The sequence below is a fragment of the Anguilla anguilla genome, chromosome 1 (assembly GCF_013347855.1).
Source record: "Anguilla anguilla isolate fAngAng1 chromosome 1, fAngAng1.pri, whole genome shotgun sequence".
NCBI lineage: Eukaryota > Metazoa > Chordata > Actinopteri > Anguilliformes > Anguillidae > Anguilla > Anguilla anguilla.
This window is the reverse complement of record NC_049201.1, coordinates 23972134-23991407: the sequence shown is the minus strand read 5'-3', so window position 1 is coordinate 23991407 and position 19274 is coordinate 23972134. Positions and strand designations below refer to the sequence as shown.

Below are 19274 nucleotides of genomic sequence, written 5' to 3'. Positions count from 1 at the left end.
ATAGAAGTGGAATGCATGGTTGTCGTCCATGCAGGAAACCACTGCTGAAGCCAAAGCACAAGAAAGCCCATTTAGCCTTTGCCATGGCCCATATTGACAAAAGTGAAGACTTTTGGGAATCCATACTCTGGTCTGATGAGACCAAAGTCAAATCTTTTTTGATCTGATGGCATCCAAAATGTATGGCGTCGCAAGGGAGAGGAGTACAGTGAGAAGTGCATGGTCCCCACAGTGAAGTACGGCGGTGGTAAGGTTCTTATATGGGGATGTATTAGTGTTGAAGGTGTGGGGGAATTGTATTTCATCGATGGCATCATGAATTTGCAGACGTACTGCAAAATCTTGAAAGAGAAGATGCTACCCTCTCTCCACACCCTGGGCCGTCCGGCGCTTTTTCAACATGACAATGACCCTTAACATTCTTCCACTTCCATTCAGCCACTGCTGCATTCTTAAGGAAGAACAAGGTGAAAGTGCTGCAGAGGCCAAGTACGTCACATGACCTCAACCCGATTGAGCACCCGTGGGGAATTTTGAAGAGAGACGTTGAACAGCACTCCCCATCAAACATCAAGGCACTCAAGGAGGTCATCCTCCAGGAGCAGAACAGGATAGACGTGGCGATATATTGTGAACTTGCACATTCAGTGCCAAGAAGGGTCAGTGCAGTACTTAAAAGTAATGGAGAACATGCTAAGTACTAGAATATTACATATTTGTAGAATCTAACCAAGCGTGTACATTTAATAAAGAAATATGTTTAATACATTTCAATTTCATCATCTTTCCATGAATTGTAACGGTGATCATTTAGAAGTAGAAATATATTTTTATGTTGAGAGGGGGTGTGTTCATTTATGCTGTGTACTGTATGCAGTCAGGTCCAGAATTATTGGCACCTTTGATACAGAAATTATATAAAACAAATAACATGCAGTTTCCAGTGTATTAATGATTAAACTCAATAAACCAAAATAACATTTTTAAAATGAAAAAAAAAAACTGGTTTCACAATTATTGGCACCCATGTGATTAGTGCAGCCTCCCCTGGCAAGGATACACAGACCCTTTTCCTGTAAGATAATGTTGGAGAGCACATTTGGAGGGATCTCAAACTATTGCTCTATGAAGCAGAGCCTTTTATCCTTGATATCCTTAGGTTTGCACTAACGGACTGCTCTCTTCACTCAATTCAGACCACAGGTCTTCAAAAGGGCTTATGTCCAGAGACTGAGATTGCTATTGCAAAACATTTTGTTGTTGATTTCAAGGTATTTTTGGGTCCTTCGCCGAGAGCCATGTATTGCCATGTCTCAGTCTACTGGCAGAGGCAACCAGGTTTTGGGTCAAAATGTTCTGGTCCTCTGTGGAATTAATCATACCATTGTTATTAGCAAGTCCCCCTAGACCTCTTCCAGCAAAACAGCCCCAAAGTATCAATGATCCAAGTAATTCAGTGTGTCGTCATGTGTTTAGTTAGACCAACTTTGTTAAATCCTGATATTTCCTACACTTTAAGCAGTTGTTCTAAATATAATAGGTAAAAAAACGTCCTGATTTAAGAACAATAAACAATAAAGAAAGTAAAAGAGTACGAATAAACACAATTCCGCAAAATAAATCATTTTATTCAGAGCATCGTTGAAACAGATCTCATTGCACCACGCCAGCACAGTAGGTGGCGGTAATGTACCTTTGCGGTGAATTACAGTCCGCGAGTCGAATAAAAGAAGAGGTACTGGTAAAACTTCGGTTACTGATTTTCTGTGATCAAAGTTCGTTGCAACGTCAATTGTTAAAGATGGATCTGAAAGTCACGGTGAAAAATGCATTTAACGAAACCAGCAAAACCCTTATATATGCTACGGGAGTCGTTCTGACTGCACTTGCATTGGGATTTGGATATATATATTGGCAAAAACCGAAAAAGGTTACTCGTGTAGGAGTTGTGTCGCAACTTGTTATCTACCCAATGAAATCTGGGAAAGGTATAAGTGTGAACACGGCTGAATGTCCAAAAATTGGTTTGAAATTCGGCGAACTAAAGGACAGGTAAGTAAAGCTACAAAATGAGTCGTATATTCCAGGCTCCAAGAAGCGACAGGTATGCAAGCACCGTGCATTTAGCTACAAAAACCAAGCACAGAATAACCTGAATGCGTTCATGATTGAGAAGGCCCGTTAGACGTTCCCTTTGAATGGTGCGCGGACTTTGAGCAGTTTACACTATTGTGTACACTGGGGAGGGGGGTGTTGTGTAACCAGGAGTAGTGATTGACGTTTAAGAATCGGTTTCTCACTTTATACAATCAACCAGAAGCACACTTTGGAACTTTTTTCTTATATTAGGCATAAGCTCACAGCCGGTCGCTCGTCGGAACCTAGATGGGGTCGTTTGGACTCGGAACGGATAATCTGGTGGTGGGAGCCTCCAGATGTGGTTGTTGATACGTCGGGGATGCCCTGATAATTTCAAACATGTTTGATTTTTATCGGAAGAATTATGGTGGACGCTGGGGTATGCTCCGGCACTTGTTTATCAGTACAGATCACCGCACACACAGTTGGAACACCGAGCTGTTGCTGGGTGTCAAGCTCCATCAGTTCCGTTTGGGACTGTCCCGTGCCCGTGGTCTCTATGGCAACAAGTCTATCGCTGAGTATTCAGAATTCCGAAAAAAAAGTCGTGTAGTGTGTGATCCCCGATCTTTGCAAATAGTTAAATGTGTACACCATTACGACTGAACAAGAAAATAAGGACGGACGGTCGTTTAATGTGAGCTGCTCACGGACGTTAGGATGTTTAAAGTCGTGTAGTGGGAGCCGGCATACAGAATTTATACAGCAATTAAAAATATAAAAATGAATCATGCTGAATGGCATACAGCTCATATAACCTACCAAATTTGCCCAGACATCGAAGATATAGCAGTAATTACTACTAGCCAATGTGGCCCAGTGCTGTAAAATACAGTTAAGTGAATTTGTGTTTCTAAACTAAACTTGGAAACATGCCAGAGAAAAATTAAATTATAGCTGTGTGGTCCATTAGCTGTTGTCCAGTCCGTGGAAATTGACAGCGTGCTTCTGTGCTATTGCTACAGACAGTGACTTCAGTGGTTGCATGTTTTCGCAACAGACACTGGCTTGTCATCACAGAAGACGGGAGACAGGTAACGGGCCGACAGGAACCGCGCCTGGTGCTGGTGACACTGGTGAGTGAGGGGGGAGAGCTGTGTCTCAATGGTCCTTCCATGGAGGAACTGAGGATCCCCCTCAAACACCCAGACAACCCTGTGGTCACCTGCAGGTATGCAGGCTTGCAGGGCTTACATTATCTAAATGTGCATCAGTGAACATAAAATCACTAAGTATGAAATATAAGAAACATATCTTAATAGCCAGTTAATTAGTGGTAATGTAAAATGTGTTACGCTTTACTGTATATTTAGCTGCGATCATATTTGTGTTTTTAAAATATGGTCAATTATTACAGCATACAATTCGTATATTCAATGATTTTATTTTTTTAAATGTCATTTGAAAGAGGCAGGTTGCTTATATATAGGGTGTAGGCTTTTTGTACATGTACAGACCAGCTGAAATCAGTCTATGTACCAAATTATTGATATCAACATGATGGCAAGTTGCAACAATAAAGTTGTTCATTTCAGGGTGTTTAGTGATGATATTCAGGGCAGAGACTGTGGGGACCAGGCCTCTCTCTGGCTCACCCGCTACCTGGACTCTGGCAAGACTTTCCGCCTCGTGCAGTATGAGTCACAGATGAGCCCCAGGAGGCCAGTGGAGAAAGTGCCCCTCTTCTCTCCCAATGAGAAGGCAAGCAATTTTTAAACAAGCCTTTTTTGTGAAACTTTTTATCGTTCAACAATCTCACATAATTAAAACACTGCAATACATTTATCAATTACCCCCTCCACCCACCTCCCACCCCACAGCAGTCCTCCCAACCCCTCCACCCCCTGGTCTGTGTCTAAATAATAATAAAATTAAATATAAAAGTGAAGTACAGATCAAATAAGCAGATATAATAGAACAGAAATTACATTTTACCCAGAAGATGAGTAATCAACTGTCAAGCCCTTTGCCATGTTTCAAGTGTTTTTGCTTTTGCTTTATTAAATAAACCTTTTGATATTACTGTTAATGGGGTCAGTCTTCTTGTTTCAGATAAAGGTTGTCCTGCCGCCTTGTTTTGGTTGTAAATGAAGGTTTGGTTGTAAATCAAGGTCAACCTTGAATTATTTAATTATTTTCGGGTAAAGGGGTAGGCCTTATGATCATCTTTACGCGGTCGGCTTACTTTGGTATTTTTTCTTGTTCTCATGTAGGCCCACTCGACAGGAAGAATAGATTAGGGCGTGAGTAAACGGTTGCGGTTCTGCCGGTTGGTCAACAGGTGGTGTACCCTGACCTTGCTCCGGTCAATCTGCTGTCCGAGGCCTCGGTGGCTGACCTGAACACGAGACTGGAACGTGCTGTGACCGTGGCCCAGTTCAGACCCAATATTGTTGTGAGCGGCTGCGATGCCTATGCAGAGGTACTTTGTGGGATTTGAGGTTTTACATGCTTCCATAAATTTCTGTAAAAACAGACCAGCCAAACTCAATTTCGGTCTCATGCTGCACATGTGAAGACTGAATAATCACCCAGCGTTATGTGCCAAGTTAACTAGCAGACAGGATAACGTCATATCAGGTAGAAACAGCTGAAACTCCAGAATCAGACTTGATCCTGGGGACTAACTTTCTATGCACATTTTTGGCCCTACCAAAAGTGAGATGACACTGCTTCCTCTCTGTGTGGAGTGAGATGACACTGTTTCCTGTCTCTGGAGTGAGATGGCACAGTTTTCTCTCTCTGTGTGGAGTGAGATGGCACTGTTTCCTCTCTGTGTGGAGTGAGATGACACTGTTTCCTGTCTCTGGATTGAGATGGCACAGTTTCCTCTCTGTGTGTGGAGTGAGATGGCACTGTTTCCTCTCTGTGGAGTGAGATGGCACAGTTTCCTCAATTTTTTTGAGGATTGAGATGGCAGTGCTGATACTGTTCCCTCTTGTAAGGACTCCTGGGACCTGATCCAAATTGGCAATGTGCAGCTCCAACGAGTGATGTCCTGTAGCAGGTAGGGTGTCTCATTGTGTCCACTTTTGATAAAAATCAGTTATTTTTATAAAATTAAATCATTTATTTGAGCAGTGAAGGCAGGTCTAATTTTAAAACAAAAATGCATGTATTTTTTGATCAGGAATGCTTTTGTGACTTATGTTTAATATGGGTAATTGGATCAACTGTCGAAAGAATATCCGAAGTAAATGTTGAAAAAATAAAGCTTTTTTTTTATTAGAAAAAGGGTGTGTAGTCTATGAGCTGGAGGGAAATGCTGACTGTGAACTTGTGTGTAGCAGGTTACAGAGGAGTGACTGTGGCTGTGACTCTCTTTATTCCATCAGGTGTATTTTCACTACTGTGGATCCGGACACAGGGGTTATAGACAGGAAACAGCCTCTGGAGACTCTCAAGAGGTAAGCATTACTGTGTGTTACTGAAAGCAAGATAAAAGTCTGCATAGATCCACTCTGTGGGTGTCTGCACACTTTCCAACCTGTGTATGTAGGAAAGGAATTAATAGTTATATCCTTGTAGTTATAAATTTGCAGCTTGAAGAATTTGTCAACTAAACCTTTTTTCATGGTCACAATGGAAAATAGTCATTGTAATGTGTGGAATCTTTCTGATCTTTTGACCCACTTTCTCTCAGAACTGTAATAAATAAATGATTGAAATCAATGTTTCCATAGTTACCGTCTGTGCGACCCATCAGAGAAGGAACTCTATAAATCCTCCCCGCTGTTTGGACAGTACTACAGTGTCAAGAGGAGCGGAATTGTTCAGGTCGGCGATCCTGTGTACATAATGAGCTTCTGAGCTAACCACCGAGTCGCTAACCAGGAATGAGGAAATCGGCTTCAGCCGTAAAAAGGATAAAAAAGCATGATGATGTCACCTTATCAGAAAATTCAAAATCACTTGAGAGAATATCTGTGCCGAAGGATATATATTTTTAGTCGAGTTTATAGATTGTGTGGATTAATCTCTTACCGTTTCTGTTCAGACACCTCACAGAGCATTCTACCTTTTAATGAAATCCTCTCTCTTGTTCTCACATTATCATCTTATATCCATAGTTGTGAAACACATTGACTTGATCATAAACCTCATTAAAATTTACAGTTGAATGCAAATAAACCTTATGGTGTAATTTATGTCAACAGATGAACCTGCAAGTGTGCGTGCACAGTGCAAGCAAAATATTTTGCTGAATGTTGCGCTGTTGTGCATTCATTTGAAGACGATTTATTTTACCATGAAGGGTCAGCTATTCAATTAGCTGTAACAGGCTGTTTAATAATTTGCAGTTGATTTAAAATCCAAATGTTAAGTCACATTATAAGACAAACTGACAGCATGTGTAACATGCAATTTGTGTTGATTCATCTGTTTATGAAATCCAAGGAATGTTCAGGAGAATCCAGGAGAAAAGCGAAAAACATTTACATGTCTCCATTGGGGTGGAACTCCACAAGCTGTGGATTCCCCAAGATGGGGAATAATAAGGAACTGAAAATGTACTTGTTGCCTTGAAATATTGTAAATATGACTTCAGTGTAAACATAAGCATTTCAAGTGAACGTGCTTTGGGTTAATTCAGGCAGCAGTCTTAGTCTAGGATGCTAAACTACTGCCCCTTATTCAAGTATTTAAGTTACACATTTGAACATTTGGCAATAAGTTATAGGGTACATCCCAATACTCAGGAAATGTATTCACCCTTCCTCCACTACTGCCTCGTCTCCTTTGTGCCTCAGAAACAGTATCTATTTGTGTTCTCTCCCCCTCCAATGTCCCAATATTGGAGGATACGATATTGTTTTGCAAAAGCAAAAACAAAAATCTTGTTCATGTATTTCAAGCACAAACTTGTATTTTGAAAGCTCTTCTGATATTTAATGGAAAAATGGCCTCTTTCTGCAGCTATTATGTGGCATGCCTATGCTCCTAATTTGCCTATATCCACAAACTTGGAACAAAGCCATCTTTACTCATCATGTCTTCGGAAGGAGAGCTTTGGGCCTCAGACATAAGTCCTCAAAGTTACAGACAACTTGGTGACAGAGGCGTCAAAAAGATTGATGTGTCAACTAATTACAGTGTTCACCTCCAAAGATTGTAAGGAAGTGCTGGGTTTAAAAAAAAACAGGATTTGGAATTGGATTGTCCCAGTTACAGGGTAAGACTTGGGGCTCAAACTGTACCAATGTAGCAAACAGTAATGGGTTGTTGTAGTTTAAGCAGGTATTGTGAATGTACAAGAAGAGGGAGGTACCAAATTCTCTCTGAAGAGCCTAGAGAAAGAGGTTTGGAATCCCTGAAGTTGAAGGAAAGGCAGAGAAGGAAGAGGGTTCAAAGGACAGAGCTCAAAATAAAGCTGGAATCGCAAGTTTAAACTTGCCTTTAATCTGACCAGCTTTGGCATAACCTGGTATTTTCATACCACGGAGAGAGTAATGGCCTTTCAATCCACAAGCTTTTCCCCATCAGTCATTTCCCCTCTGCTTCTATTATATTTTCTCTTATGTGTTATTCTGAGCGATTTATGCTGCTTACAGTAGTCTCTAGACTCTGAAGACTTATTTTTTATCGGTGTCATTAGTTCCTCATACATTGGTGTGGGTATGGATATAAACAGAAGAAACCTTGATATTTAGAATGGGATAAAACTCACAAATGTATTTGACTCATGAGGCCACGAGGAGTTTTGACCACAATTTTATGTTATGTTGTGCCACCTTCAGATAAAGCATTTTGGATCATAACTCTGCCATTTATTTTTCTTTGGCCGAACTTAAAAATGTTGTATCTATACATTCAGTAAAGAGGGCTGAATAAAATTTACACAGTGGTTAAATTTCTGCCATATGTTATTTTCGATAAATTCAAATATTGCATTTCATGGCCAAAATGAACTCCCCCAGGACCAGGGTGTCAGTGTTCACTAAACACGGGATGCTCATCCATTGGAGTATGCTGATGAAAAGTTATCAAAATTAGTTTTGTAATCAAAGCAGTTGGCCACTGTTACGGCCACCTCGAAGGGCCTCCACAACTGAGTACAAATATGTCCAAAAACAAGACAGAAACTGATCTAAAAACACAAACCCAGACATTTTATTAGAATAAATAACAAACTAATCGCAAACTAAAACAAACAAAAACCCACAAAGTTCACAAAAACAAAACAAGCTCCAAAAACACCAAAACCACAAAGCTAACCACAAAGCTACACAAAAGAAAACCCCAAAGAAAATCCTCTCCTGTCCTATACTACAGGGCTTATGCTGGCCACAGGCAGGTGGAGGCAATCAAACAATAAGGCAGTGAGGCAACTACCTCCACCTGGACCACCCAGACCAGCAGAGGCAGGGGACGTAACAGCCACAACGCACTTTCAAAATTTGTGGTGAATATGAGTAAAAAGGATGCAATGTGTAACCTCTGAATAAAGCATGTGGCCTGGATTGAACTTACATTTTTGAAGTTCGCCAAGCACATTGACTACAATTAGATGTTTTAGCAGTTAATATTGCTTGTGTTCTTTATTCAGAGTCATTAAGAGTGTCAAATATTATACAAGTACATTTTGCAAGAAACTGGCATTTTCTACAAATTCTCACTTGCCAGACATCTTCCATGGAGTTTCATTTCAACTCTCTTAGATTAACACTGGAATAAGATTTACAATACAGTATCTTTGTGTATATGTATGTATATACATATATATATCCATTTAAATTATTTAGCATGAGTTTACATAGTTCTGGGCTGGTGGTACTTCTAAAGCACTGATTCTGGTGGTATATCTAAAGTACTGCTTCTTAATACTGTGATGCACTCCTGGTCTGGAGCTGGATCCTAACATGCATGTGTCAACTGTGGACTGCAGCCTAATGGGGAGGCCAGGAAGTGATGGTATTGAATGGCAGGTTTTTCACCATCTCATTGCTCAATAGCCACTCTCCTGGTTGATCTGGCATCTGCAGTCTGCTTACGCTAGGTGTGCAAAACTTGCGGTCTTACGGGCAGAATGGCTACGCAGCTCAGCTGGAAGAATACACCATCTTGATTGGATGGATCTGGATGGATGGATGGTAGTGATTAACATTGCTGTTAGTCATTCCAAAAGATCTAGCTTATCTTTCTAAACATGATACATCCTACCTACTAAACTCACTCATGCCTTTAATTATTTTATTTTTCTTATTTTTTTCTTTTAGAGAAGAAGGCTCCTGCTCAAGTATGTCGAGCACAAACTTGTCTTTTGAAAGTTTTTCTGCCCTTTGATGGGGAAAATGGCCTCTTTCTGCAGCTTTTACATAGTATGCTTGTGACTCTGATCTGCCTTTATCCACAAACTTGGACCACCAGATCGTGTCACATCATGTGTTTGGAATGTAGAAAGCTTTAAAGCCTCAGACAGAATTCCTCAGAGTTACGATTTGGTGACAGAAGTGGCAAACAGCTATGTCATCTAATGATAGTGTTCTCCTCTCTGAATACAGTACTAAAAGAATGGGGGTCCTTGTGTTAAAAACTATGGATTTGAAACTCAGCTACAGTTTGTGAGATGGCATTTGCAGGATGGCTCTTGTTAAAGGATAACACATTAACCAATGTTAATGTGCTGAGCTGTGGGATGTTTAAACATTTACTCTGAGGGAAGCCTACAAGAAAACAATCAAAGGGCATATGTCATGGCATGTGCGGCAATGAAATGGTTTTTCAACTCTGATGGTCTATAAGTTTTGACAGAAGAACTAATCAGCAACCCCACGATTATTGTATATCATTAATGTTTAATATAATCGCTGCTTCAGGAAACATAGTGGGCCGGTTATATCATCTTTAACAAATACCACTGACACAAAGGTATCCAGGTGTTCATAGCAATTGGTTTCTGCTTTGTATTTTTTTAAATGTCTTTTGATTGCTCTTGTTCTCATACCTGTTTGTGAAAGGTTACTAAGCCCAATTTCTACTGAAAAGTTGATAAGAAAATAATATCTATTGTTTTTAAATTTCTACAAACTTACTTCCCAGATGTAAACACCTTTCAATTATAAATTTATCCAGTGTACACTACTACAGCCTAAGGTTAATTACAAACAAAAATGTATAAACAGTGAAACCTTGACATGTCTTATTCTGAATGATGAATGCATCTCCCAATGGATCTTTTCCCTAGACTCTGAAGACTTTTTATGTTGTCATTATGTCCTTGCAAGTTGGTGAACAATTTTCCTTCCATTACTTGGAAAACATATCAGATTTTTTTTAACATATAAAGGAGAGCCTCAGGTAATATATAGGCTGTTTCTACACTTATTCAAGGTAAGATTTTTGATGACAGCTAATGTTTATGTCTCCTGTTAAAATGCAGAATGGAGGTTTCCTGACTCTCTCCGTAATTCAATTTTAGGAGGCTTCTTATTCATAAAATATTGCAGTAACCACAGGGCATTTGGGCTGTCTGCTGGTGCATGACAATGTTACAAAGTGTTACAAATGTTACAAAGACTGGCATATGAGCTATTTCCCTGGATGTTATGATTTCAAAACCAGGCTGGCTGTCTTCCTGGATGTGATGATGTCACAAAATGCAGCCAGCTTCTTCCCTGTGTGTGATAATGGCCAGTGGAAATGCTTTCTCTCTGGGTGTAAGGGCATCACAAAAAACTCAACAATAAACTGATCGTTAATTTTCAGAGTGCATACTTTTATAACAAGTCAAAGCTGTTTCTTTATTCTTGTAATAAAAACATTGCGCTAGTTTTTGGTGGGATTATGATCTCTTCTCTCACATTCTCCCAGCCCCACGTCGCCCCCCGTCCCTCCTCCATCTCCCCTCCCGTGTTGCACTGTGTGGGCTGTTTCTGCCCCTGATCATTCCTTTAGCTTCTAGTCTTCTGTCCTGCTTGTTTGTTGTGACTCCACTCAAGGTCATGTTCACACCAACCCCTTCCATGGGAGTGGTCTTGTTCATACTAACTCCTTCCAAGATCTCATTCATACCATTTCCATCCATGGGGGTGGTCTTGTTCACTGTAACTACCTTCAAGGAAGTGGAGTTGTGCATGCTATCTACCTTCAAGGAAGTAGTCTTGTTCACACTGATTCCTTTCCTGGGGGTTGTCTTGTTCGCACTCACTCCTTCCAATGCAGTGGTCTTGTTCATAGTATGTCCTTCCATGTGGGTGGTCTTGTTAATACTAAGTCCTCTAAAGGGAGTGGACGCATGCACACTAACTCCTCTCAAGGCACTGGTCTTGTTCACATGGATTCCTTTCCTGGGGGTGGTCTTCTTCACACAATTCCTTCCCTTTTGTCCGTTCTTCTTCACCTTTCCTCCCTTCACTTTTTTCTTATGAAATTTTGCAGTTGGAGACTTGGGGCAGGACTTGGTTTTTAAATCTTCCTCCTGTCTGATGGGCTGCTGTGTTGGTTTCCATGGTATAGTTCCTCGTACATCTGTTTCTGTGGGCAAGGCCACGGGTGAGGCCTTGGTCATTGTGGGAAAACTTGTTGCTGGTAGTTTAGTGGTAAATTTAAATTTTTTGAATGGAGGCCTTGTAGGTTTTTCATTCAACTCTAACACAGTCCCTGGAAATTACAAAGACAAAAATCTGAAATTCAGATTTCCTTTAATGTCCATATGTATGATCAACATTTCATTTAAAACCTTTTTTTTTGGTGTTTAATATTTAGAGCAAATCACATATGGTGGCTAGGTTAGATGTTAAAGACAGAATATGTTTTTGTTTGTTTGGTTTTACTCACGTTCTCGGGCCACAAACGGGACCCGTTTCCCCTTCACCTTCACTGGAAGCGTTTTTATCCTGCACTTCCCTGGCGGAGCTCTCCTGCAGAACAAGGTGGACCATAACTTTTTGCTCCTTTTAATTTATTATCACCTGCACACTAAAAAGAAAAATTGCTTCATTGAATAAAACTAAAATTCTAGTTTAATTTGTTACATCTATATTTTTGGGTTCATTCAAATGAATCTAAAATCTTTCAATTGAGAAAACCTAAAAAAAATATATAGATATAACAAACTGAAGTAAAAATTGTAGGCTTATCCATTGAAACTTTTTTTTTCAGTGCATAAGGAAATAGGTCCATCATTTTTTAAACAAATGTTTCATCTTAGATTTATTGTTTTATTCCACTCCATTCCACTATTTGTAGAGCCAGGTAATTACTGCGACATTCAAATTCAAGAGAGAGCATTGATAAGAATGTCGTTTTTCTTCTCCATAGCATGTACTGCCACCTGTTGATACTTTTCACCCGGCATGGTGATATGCTCTGTGCACAGGGGGAGAAGGGAGGGCAAAATGAAGTATTGTGTTACTTTACATTAAACTATAACACACGGTTACCTGGACGGGTCCACAAATTTGTAGATGGTTCCAAAAGGAGACTCTGAACCAGGGTATGAAGTAGCCAAAAAGTACAGTTCTCCTGAAGAGACAGAAAGCATTTTCACTTAGTGTTAAATCCAAATCCATGGCTGCATATAAAACTGTTGTCATTATTGGCAGTCCTGACAGTTTCTGCACTTGCCATGTAAACATATGTATTCCTTATACTGAATTCATACTTCAATGTGAAGACTTCTTTTGGTGAAGGAGGGGCACAGACCTGCTTGGTCTTCGGCGAAGGAGATGATGAATTTGTGGTGGTGGTTGATGAGTCCAGGGAAGGAGCAGGTGGCAGTGGTTCCCATACACACACTCCTCTCACTCCATCTCCCTGATCCCCTGTCCTCCTGCAAGGCCATGAGCCGACTGGACACAGAAAATACATAAATATCTATAGAATGGCGTGATTTAAACAAACAAAAAGCTAATGTACATGAGGTGAAAATGTTAGCTAACATTTTGGAATCATGCATATTTTTATAACTATGAAATGTCTTCAAAGTCAGAAGTTCCATTAGCAGCCAGATAAACCATGTCTCTCAGTCTACAAAAATGTGGTCTCTTTTAGTACCATATAACAACCTATTTGGTCCTGTGCAGCTCTTTGTGTTTCACAATGACTAATAAAACTTTGTGTTGTATTTTAATTTGTCAAGATTAATTATTGTTTGGATGTGCGGTGGATTTGTATCAGCAAGTGTTATGCCTTAGGCTTTTTTCTGCAATGGTTGTGCTGAAGCTGATAAAATAGTAGGTGTTCATGAACAGGCTGATATGTGTCAGCAGGTGTTAGTGCGAAGGTAATTTATGGCCACCACAACAAAGGTGGTGCAAATCTTCAAAAGAAAAGTAGCATGTAAATTGTTTGAATGGGAGCCCACAGACAAACAATTTCTTTATGCATGCTTCAAGCTGGATATGCCCCCTATAAGGCAAAAAAGAGAAGAAAGGAAAGACAAAAGAGGCTTACATTACAGGCAGACGCTCTTATCCAGAGCGACTTGAAAGAGCTTGCTTCTGGAGCACAGGTAGCAAAGAAGAATGCATCGGACACATACACCATCACGAAGAATCGTACATGAAACCAACAGCCAAACCAAGAACTTCACTGAAAACAATGATGGGAGGGAAGGAAACTGGCTACTATATTTACAGCATCTGAACAGATGTATCCCAATTACATCAGCCCACATCCCTGACAAAGAAACAGATCTTGAAATAACCTTGAACCTATCAATGGACATGATGTCACCAAGGAAATTAAATGTGATCAAGGCAGAACCAACAAAACATTTCTGCTGAACAATACAGTCTTCATACCCTGCCCTCACCCACTCATAAAGTCTCAAAACCCCACACTCACCCATTCATAAAGTCTCCAAATAGGTATAGGCCGTTCAGATTGGGCGATTCACATCCTCTATAAACATAGCCACCGGTCACTGACTTCCCCACGTGATGGTCATATGCAAAAATGGGAAGAATGTCTCCTAACAAAGTAAAAACATTAAAACACAAGCACTTGAACAGGCCATAAAATCCATGAAGACTCATTATTTTGCCTCCTGTCTTGAGGGCATCCAGCACTGTGCCATGCCTGAACATGAACTCCCATAAGATCTCTGCTTCTTGAAAGAGTCCAGGTAGACTATTGCACGCATTGACAAGTAATTCCACACAATAATACAGGATAATAATAATATAATCATTTAGTTTCCTGGATCAACACAATTCCACAAATATACTTCTTGGTGGTTCATAAATAATCCACTTGTTTAGCCACCCCTATAATGTCGGATATAGACCTTACAATAACTGACATTTTGCATTGTAACATACAGCAGAATATGTATGTAAAGATTGTATAGGACAGACAACAGGCAGTTCCATTTTGAAACAATTGCACTCACTCAGCGAGGAGTTGTAGCACAACTTGACGTCGAAACACTCGAACCCTTCCTTGGCTCTCCAACCGTAGTTTCCTCCTCGCTCAATGATATCAATCTCCTCATACCGGTTCTGACCCACATCCCCGCAGAAGATCCTCCCTCGGCCATGCTGGCTGACTGGGTCTCCCCGGTCGACTGAGCAGCGCCACGGGTTTCTCAGCCCATAGGCATACACCTCCGGCCTCACGCCAGCATCCGAGAGGAACGGGTTGTCCTCAGGGATTCGGTAAGGCTTTCCATCGCTGCTGTCTCCATTTACATCAATGCGCAGGACCTTCCCTAGGAGAGCGCTCCTGTATATCAGAAACACACGGTGTACAGTTATGAGAAAATTACAGCTACAGATACAGCTGTCATAACAAACCCAGTTATAGCAGAGATCAGTACAAACTGTTCCACAGGTCTAACTAGAAACAGGTTAAATATACATTGGGAGTGTTATTTGCTTCCTTTAATTTTTTTAAAGCTTTATCCCTGTTTTTACACCTCAACTTGGAATCATCAAACATGTTCAATAGTTGTTATTGCTGCCATCTTCACTATCAGTTCAGAAGAGCACAGACATGCATGTGCTCTGTGTCAAAGCATCTGTTCTCAACTGCCATTCTTAACACACCAAAGATCACAAATCAGACTCACACAGACGTGAGTCAGAGGAAGACACTTTCTGTGCAGCTCAACAAGCAAATTGACACCATCCTTCAGACCATCACTGTCATCCTGAAACCATCCCTTCCCTGGGTGGAGCCAGAGTCTACCGTGTGTCACCCTGCAAGGTTACCAGCCTGTTCGTACTGGCAAGGTCAAATGGAATACACTTCTAAATGAAATAAAATACATAAATATTCTGGGGAATTTCAAGAAAAAACTCAAATACGCGTTAATGAACAAAGTACAGTATGACGGCCACATTTAATTTTATTTTTTACACTTATTTTAGTTAATGTTATATGCTTATTTTTATGCATTTTATTTATTATATGCTTGTTAAGGCTGTTAATAGTGCAGTATGATATGTAATAATCTCAATAATATATGTCATTTCTGCTTGCTATCCATAGAAATATATTTTCTACCTTGCATTATTCACACCACATTTAAGTGCAATTATTATGTCTTATTTCTTTTGAGATATGTGTGATGTTGTTATATTTTAAGTGTCAAATAAGATCTATCAATCATATATGTCATTATAAACACGGTAAGTTAAATGTCATTGGCCTTAATCGATTAACAATGGCTTCATTTTATAGTCTTATTCTGTACAATTTATTCCAAATGAATTAAATTCCATTTACACAGTGTGCAACACATGCTGCTTATACACATATGAATTAATATGTCCCATGTTCAATCATTTGCTAATGTTAAGAGCTTTTTTAAAAACTTCTTATACTTAAGCGCAGGGAAGTAAGAATAAAATACTTAACATAGGCACAGACTACAGTACATAACTGTACTACCATGGTGGATACCACAAAATGTTTTAAAAGTAGTCAGAATTTTAGGCAAAATGCATTATATTAAAATGGACAGGAATGCAGGCTGTGCTCTACAGTTTGAGAATCCAGCCAGGGATATGTCAGTATCCGATTATGACTGGCCATCTTCAGAAAGCAATTGGCTTCATCCCAGACAGGGAACAAACCAAATTATGTGTCACCTCACTTGTTTTGTGCATTTCCAAACTTCCCAAAGGGGTCCCCAGCCCTTCCGCCATCCCCAGTAAAGATGTAAAGGTAGCCGTCTAAACCAAACAGAAGCTGGCCTCCATTGTGATTGGCTGCTGGCTCTTCAATTTCAAAAATGACCCTAAAAATAATAGGAAAAACACAATTGACATTTGCCCTCTCTTCTTTATTCCTAAGCGCAAACCCTCAAGCCTACACATTGCTCTTTTCAGTGTGAGTCAATAGCTGACATTACTTTTTTAACCAGTTCATTCCTTTTATAATAATTGATTTTATTCTTTAAATGTCAAAGCATTCTATTAACACTCTCAGCAAAGTAATTCAAGGTCAGACACTTTGTTAGACCGGTGGGAATCAATCGTCAGCAATAATGAACAACAATAATTACTGATAAATAACAATATGAATGTTAACCATCCCAATACTGATCATCACATTCATCCCAGTGATCATAATAATCATAAAAACAATCATATTTCATCTGTCTGCCTACAAGCGCCCAGCACCATGTGCCTAAACTGACACTGGGCACCGAGGGGGCTCACCTCTCTGGCTGTGGATCGGCCTTGTTCATGTCATGCATGGAAACCCTCAATTCACTGATCCGGATTTTCTCCACCTTCTGCCCTACCAGCACAGAGTAGTACACGAAGAAGCGGCCATTGTCGCGGTAGTGCGGGTGGAAGGCCATCCCCAGGAAGCCCCTCTCATCCCCATGCCAGGGAGTGGTCAACACCTCTCCACTCAGGTCCAGGAAGGGCTCTTCCAGCCGGCTCCCATCTGCCAGGTACACCCAGACGAAGCCCAACTGCTCGGCCACGAACATTCGGCTGGTGTCGTCCCCGGGGTGAAGGAGTAGCACCGGATTTCGCAGGCCATTGGCCACCTCCGTCAGGCACAGCTGCAGGCAGCCCTTGCGGTCCTCTACCACGTGGCCCAGGTTGCGGTTGAGCAGGGAGCTCCGGAGGACGTTGGGGTAGCAGTAGTCCTGGTCGGCCAGGTTGAGCAAGTGGCAGAACTTGGTGCGGTCCTTCTCACAGGCATCCCGCAGACCTGGGTCGTCAGTCAGGTGCTTCACCACCGAGCCGCACTTCCTGTGGAACTCTGCGCAGTAGTCAGAGCAGAGGCCAGGGAGGACTCTCACTGGGGTGTATGGGTCCTCTGCGTCAAACAGATGAGCTGCATAAGGAGAGCATTCCTGCTAACATTGAAGGAAAACCATCAGCTCTGAATAAATGCAAACACAACCACTACATGCCCAGTTTTATTCTTTATTTATGCTAGTAAATCAACACCAAAACTGCAAATAAATAACCTAGTAATCATTTCCCACATTCATCTTTCAACTTTTTTGGTTCTAGCGCCACCTAATGGTTTACCGGCCTATTACTTGTCTAGCAACCAGGCAAAGGAATTAGAATGAACAAGAATTTCACCATGCGGTGGGGCGCAGGTGGAGGCGTAGCATATTAACACCATTAGTATAGTGTGTGTGCGTGCGTGCGTGCGTCTGTGTATCTCCTGGACTTCATAATGTAATTACAATAATCCCGGTAAACTTGTGCTCCTAGTTTTATTTCCTATACCGTAACGTTAATTCGTACGGGAGACGCATTGCGTAATTTTTTATATTTAAACGATGAATATGTAACTTCATGCACCTGCTTTTACAATATACCTATATTTCAGGTCCTAGGAGAAATATCTGTAAGTCGACAACGAATATGTTCAATGAATATGTTACATACACCATAGAAGTACATTCTGGTTTATTTTATTTTATTTGTCTTTGTAGGTGCCACAGTACTTGGGTTTGTTGTGCCAAACACACAAGCGATCTACAGGTGTTCCCGGTACTCAGAGCGTGAATACGAGCCGCTACAAGTGCGCTGGCGCGCGAAGCTAGAACACCAAAACCAGAAACTGTGGTCACAAAGCTTTACGTTTATGGGTTAATACTGAAATACATTGTATGCCATATTTCACTGTGAAAGTAATAGTGGTTCGCTCCCACTTGAAGAATCAAATTTAATGGTTTCACGAAGATATGTAGGCTATGAATATTAGGCTACAATTCAAAATTGCGTTAATTATGAGAAAAAAGTTTCATTAAAGGACGATAATGGTACCTGGCACAAAATCTCTTTGACGAGCTCACCACAGAGTTCGTATTCCCGAATGTCATAAAATTCCATGACGTCCCAGTACCTCTCAGCGATTATGTTGTCCGTAGTCTGATCGCAGCAGCCAAATTTCTCGTAGTCCTTACAGAATTCCAGGTGGTAGGGAGGTTTAAATGGGGGTTGGAAGTCCAAACACTGCGGATGAGGTGCAGCATCTTTCACAAAGGTGAATAAGAAGATTATAATAAGCAGGCGCCCACATCGGTGCCAAACGATGAGCTCACTGGATGATTTGGCCCCTATTTTGTCATCAGAGTGGGGGCACTTCACGCAGGTAGCGCTAGGATCGTGCGCTTGGTCCAATTCGGTCGTCATTTGTTGTGTAACTGAAGCGGAGATGTTATCTGTGTGAGCGTGTGCGCTTATATCTGCGCCTGTTATGCCGGTGTATCCGCCCTCGTCCACAGCGGTGGATGCAACTTTATACAGCTTTTTATGGCAAGCCGAATGAGTATTCCATTTCCCTGATATTCAATTTTCTGTTTCTCACTAGATACCTGTTTTTCACAACGTGTTCTACATTTTGTCTTACTAGTTGAACGAAACAGTTTAAATATCAAAGATGTGCACCTGTTACGTGTTACATTTATGATGCGTTACTTTTATACCGACTCTCCCCTACAGTAGAAGTGCAACGAGTGGCTCAAAATGAATCGCTAGTAAGGTGCAAATCTTTGAGAAGAAAGGCTAAAAAGCGTACCCGTTCCACCTGTAAGTGTGATACAATGCACAATTATTAGATGAGGTATTCAATTAAGGATGAAAACAGGAATCATCACAGCTAGTTGAACTTCAATAAAACCCCCTTTTTTGAATATTCTTGGTGAAGTGGTCTAGAAAATGTGAACCATTTTACATCTTTACTAAGGATTGTTAGCTGCAAGGATT

The 19274-nt window shown here is 40.8% G+C and overlaps 2 protein-coding genes across 3 annotated transcripts; one reads left to right on the top strand and one right to left on the bottom strand.

Moving 5' to 3' along the window:
* Nucleotides 1–1667: 1667 nt before the first annotated feature.
* On the top strand, nt 1668–6270 carry marc1 (mitochondrial amidoxime reducing component 1). 2 transcript variants are annotated; one of them, XM_035395451.1, is made up of 7 exons: nt 1668–1735; nt 3105–3310; nt 3675–3840; nt 4421–4561; nt 5085–5146; nt 5475–5546; nt 5823–6270. In XM_035395451.1, exons 1-7 carry the CDS (start codon nt 1688–1690, stop codon nt 5947–5949), a joined length of 822 nt encoding a protein of 273 aa, XP_035251342.1. In that variant the 5' UTR covers nt 1668–1687; the 3' UTR covers nt 5950–6270. The 2 variants fall into 2 exon arrangements, with proteins under 2 accessions (XP_035251342.1, XP_035251332.1); XM_035395441.1 differs by having other exon boundaries at nt 1714–2052; nt 3140–3310.
* A 3153-nt stretch (nt 6271–9423) lies between these two features.
* Nucleotides 9424–18701, bottom strand: hhipl2 (HHIP-like 2). Its single transcript, XM_035384012.1, has 10 exons — nt 18333–18701; nt 16749–17401; nt 16181–16324; nt 14474–14805; nt 13927–14053; nt 12784–12929; nt 12522–12603; nt 11917–11999; nt 10912–11739; nt 9424–10738 (listed from the first exon to the last, which is right to left on the bottom strand). The coding sequence occupies exons 1-9, from the start codon at nt 18699–18701 to the stop codon at nt 10937–10939; spliced, it is 2739 nt and encodes a 912-aa protein (XP_035239903.1). The 3' UTR covers nt 9424–10738; nt 10912–10936.
* Nucleotides 18702–19274: the final 573 nt, after the last annotated feature.

Coding starts and splice junctions, on each gene's coding strand:
- marc1 (XM_035395441.1), top strand. CDS start 1,802: ATGGATCTGAAAGTCACGGTGAAAAATGCATTTAACGAAACCAGCAAA. Junction 2,053..3,139: donor TTCGGCGAACTAAAGGACAG/GTAAGTAAAGCT, acceptor TTTTCGCAACAG/ACACTGGCTTGTCATCACAG. Junction 5,547..5,822: donor CCTCTGGAGACTCTCAAGAG/GTAAGCATTACT, acceptor ATGTTTCCATAG/TTACCGTCTGTGCGACCCAT.
- hhipl2 (XM_035384012.1), bottom strand. CDS start 18,701: ATGACGACCGAATTGGACCAAGCGCACGATCCTAGCGCTACCTGCGTG. Junction 17,402..18,332: donor TCAAAGAGATTTTGTGCCAG/GTACCATTATCG, acceptor CAATGTTAGCAG/GAATGCTCTCCTTATGCAGC. Junction 11,740..11,916: donor CCCGTTTGTGGCCCGAGAAC/GTGAGTAAAACC, acceptor TGTAATTTCCAG/GGACTGTGTTAGAGTTGAAT.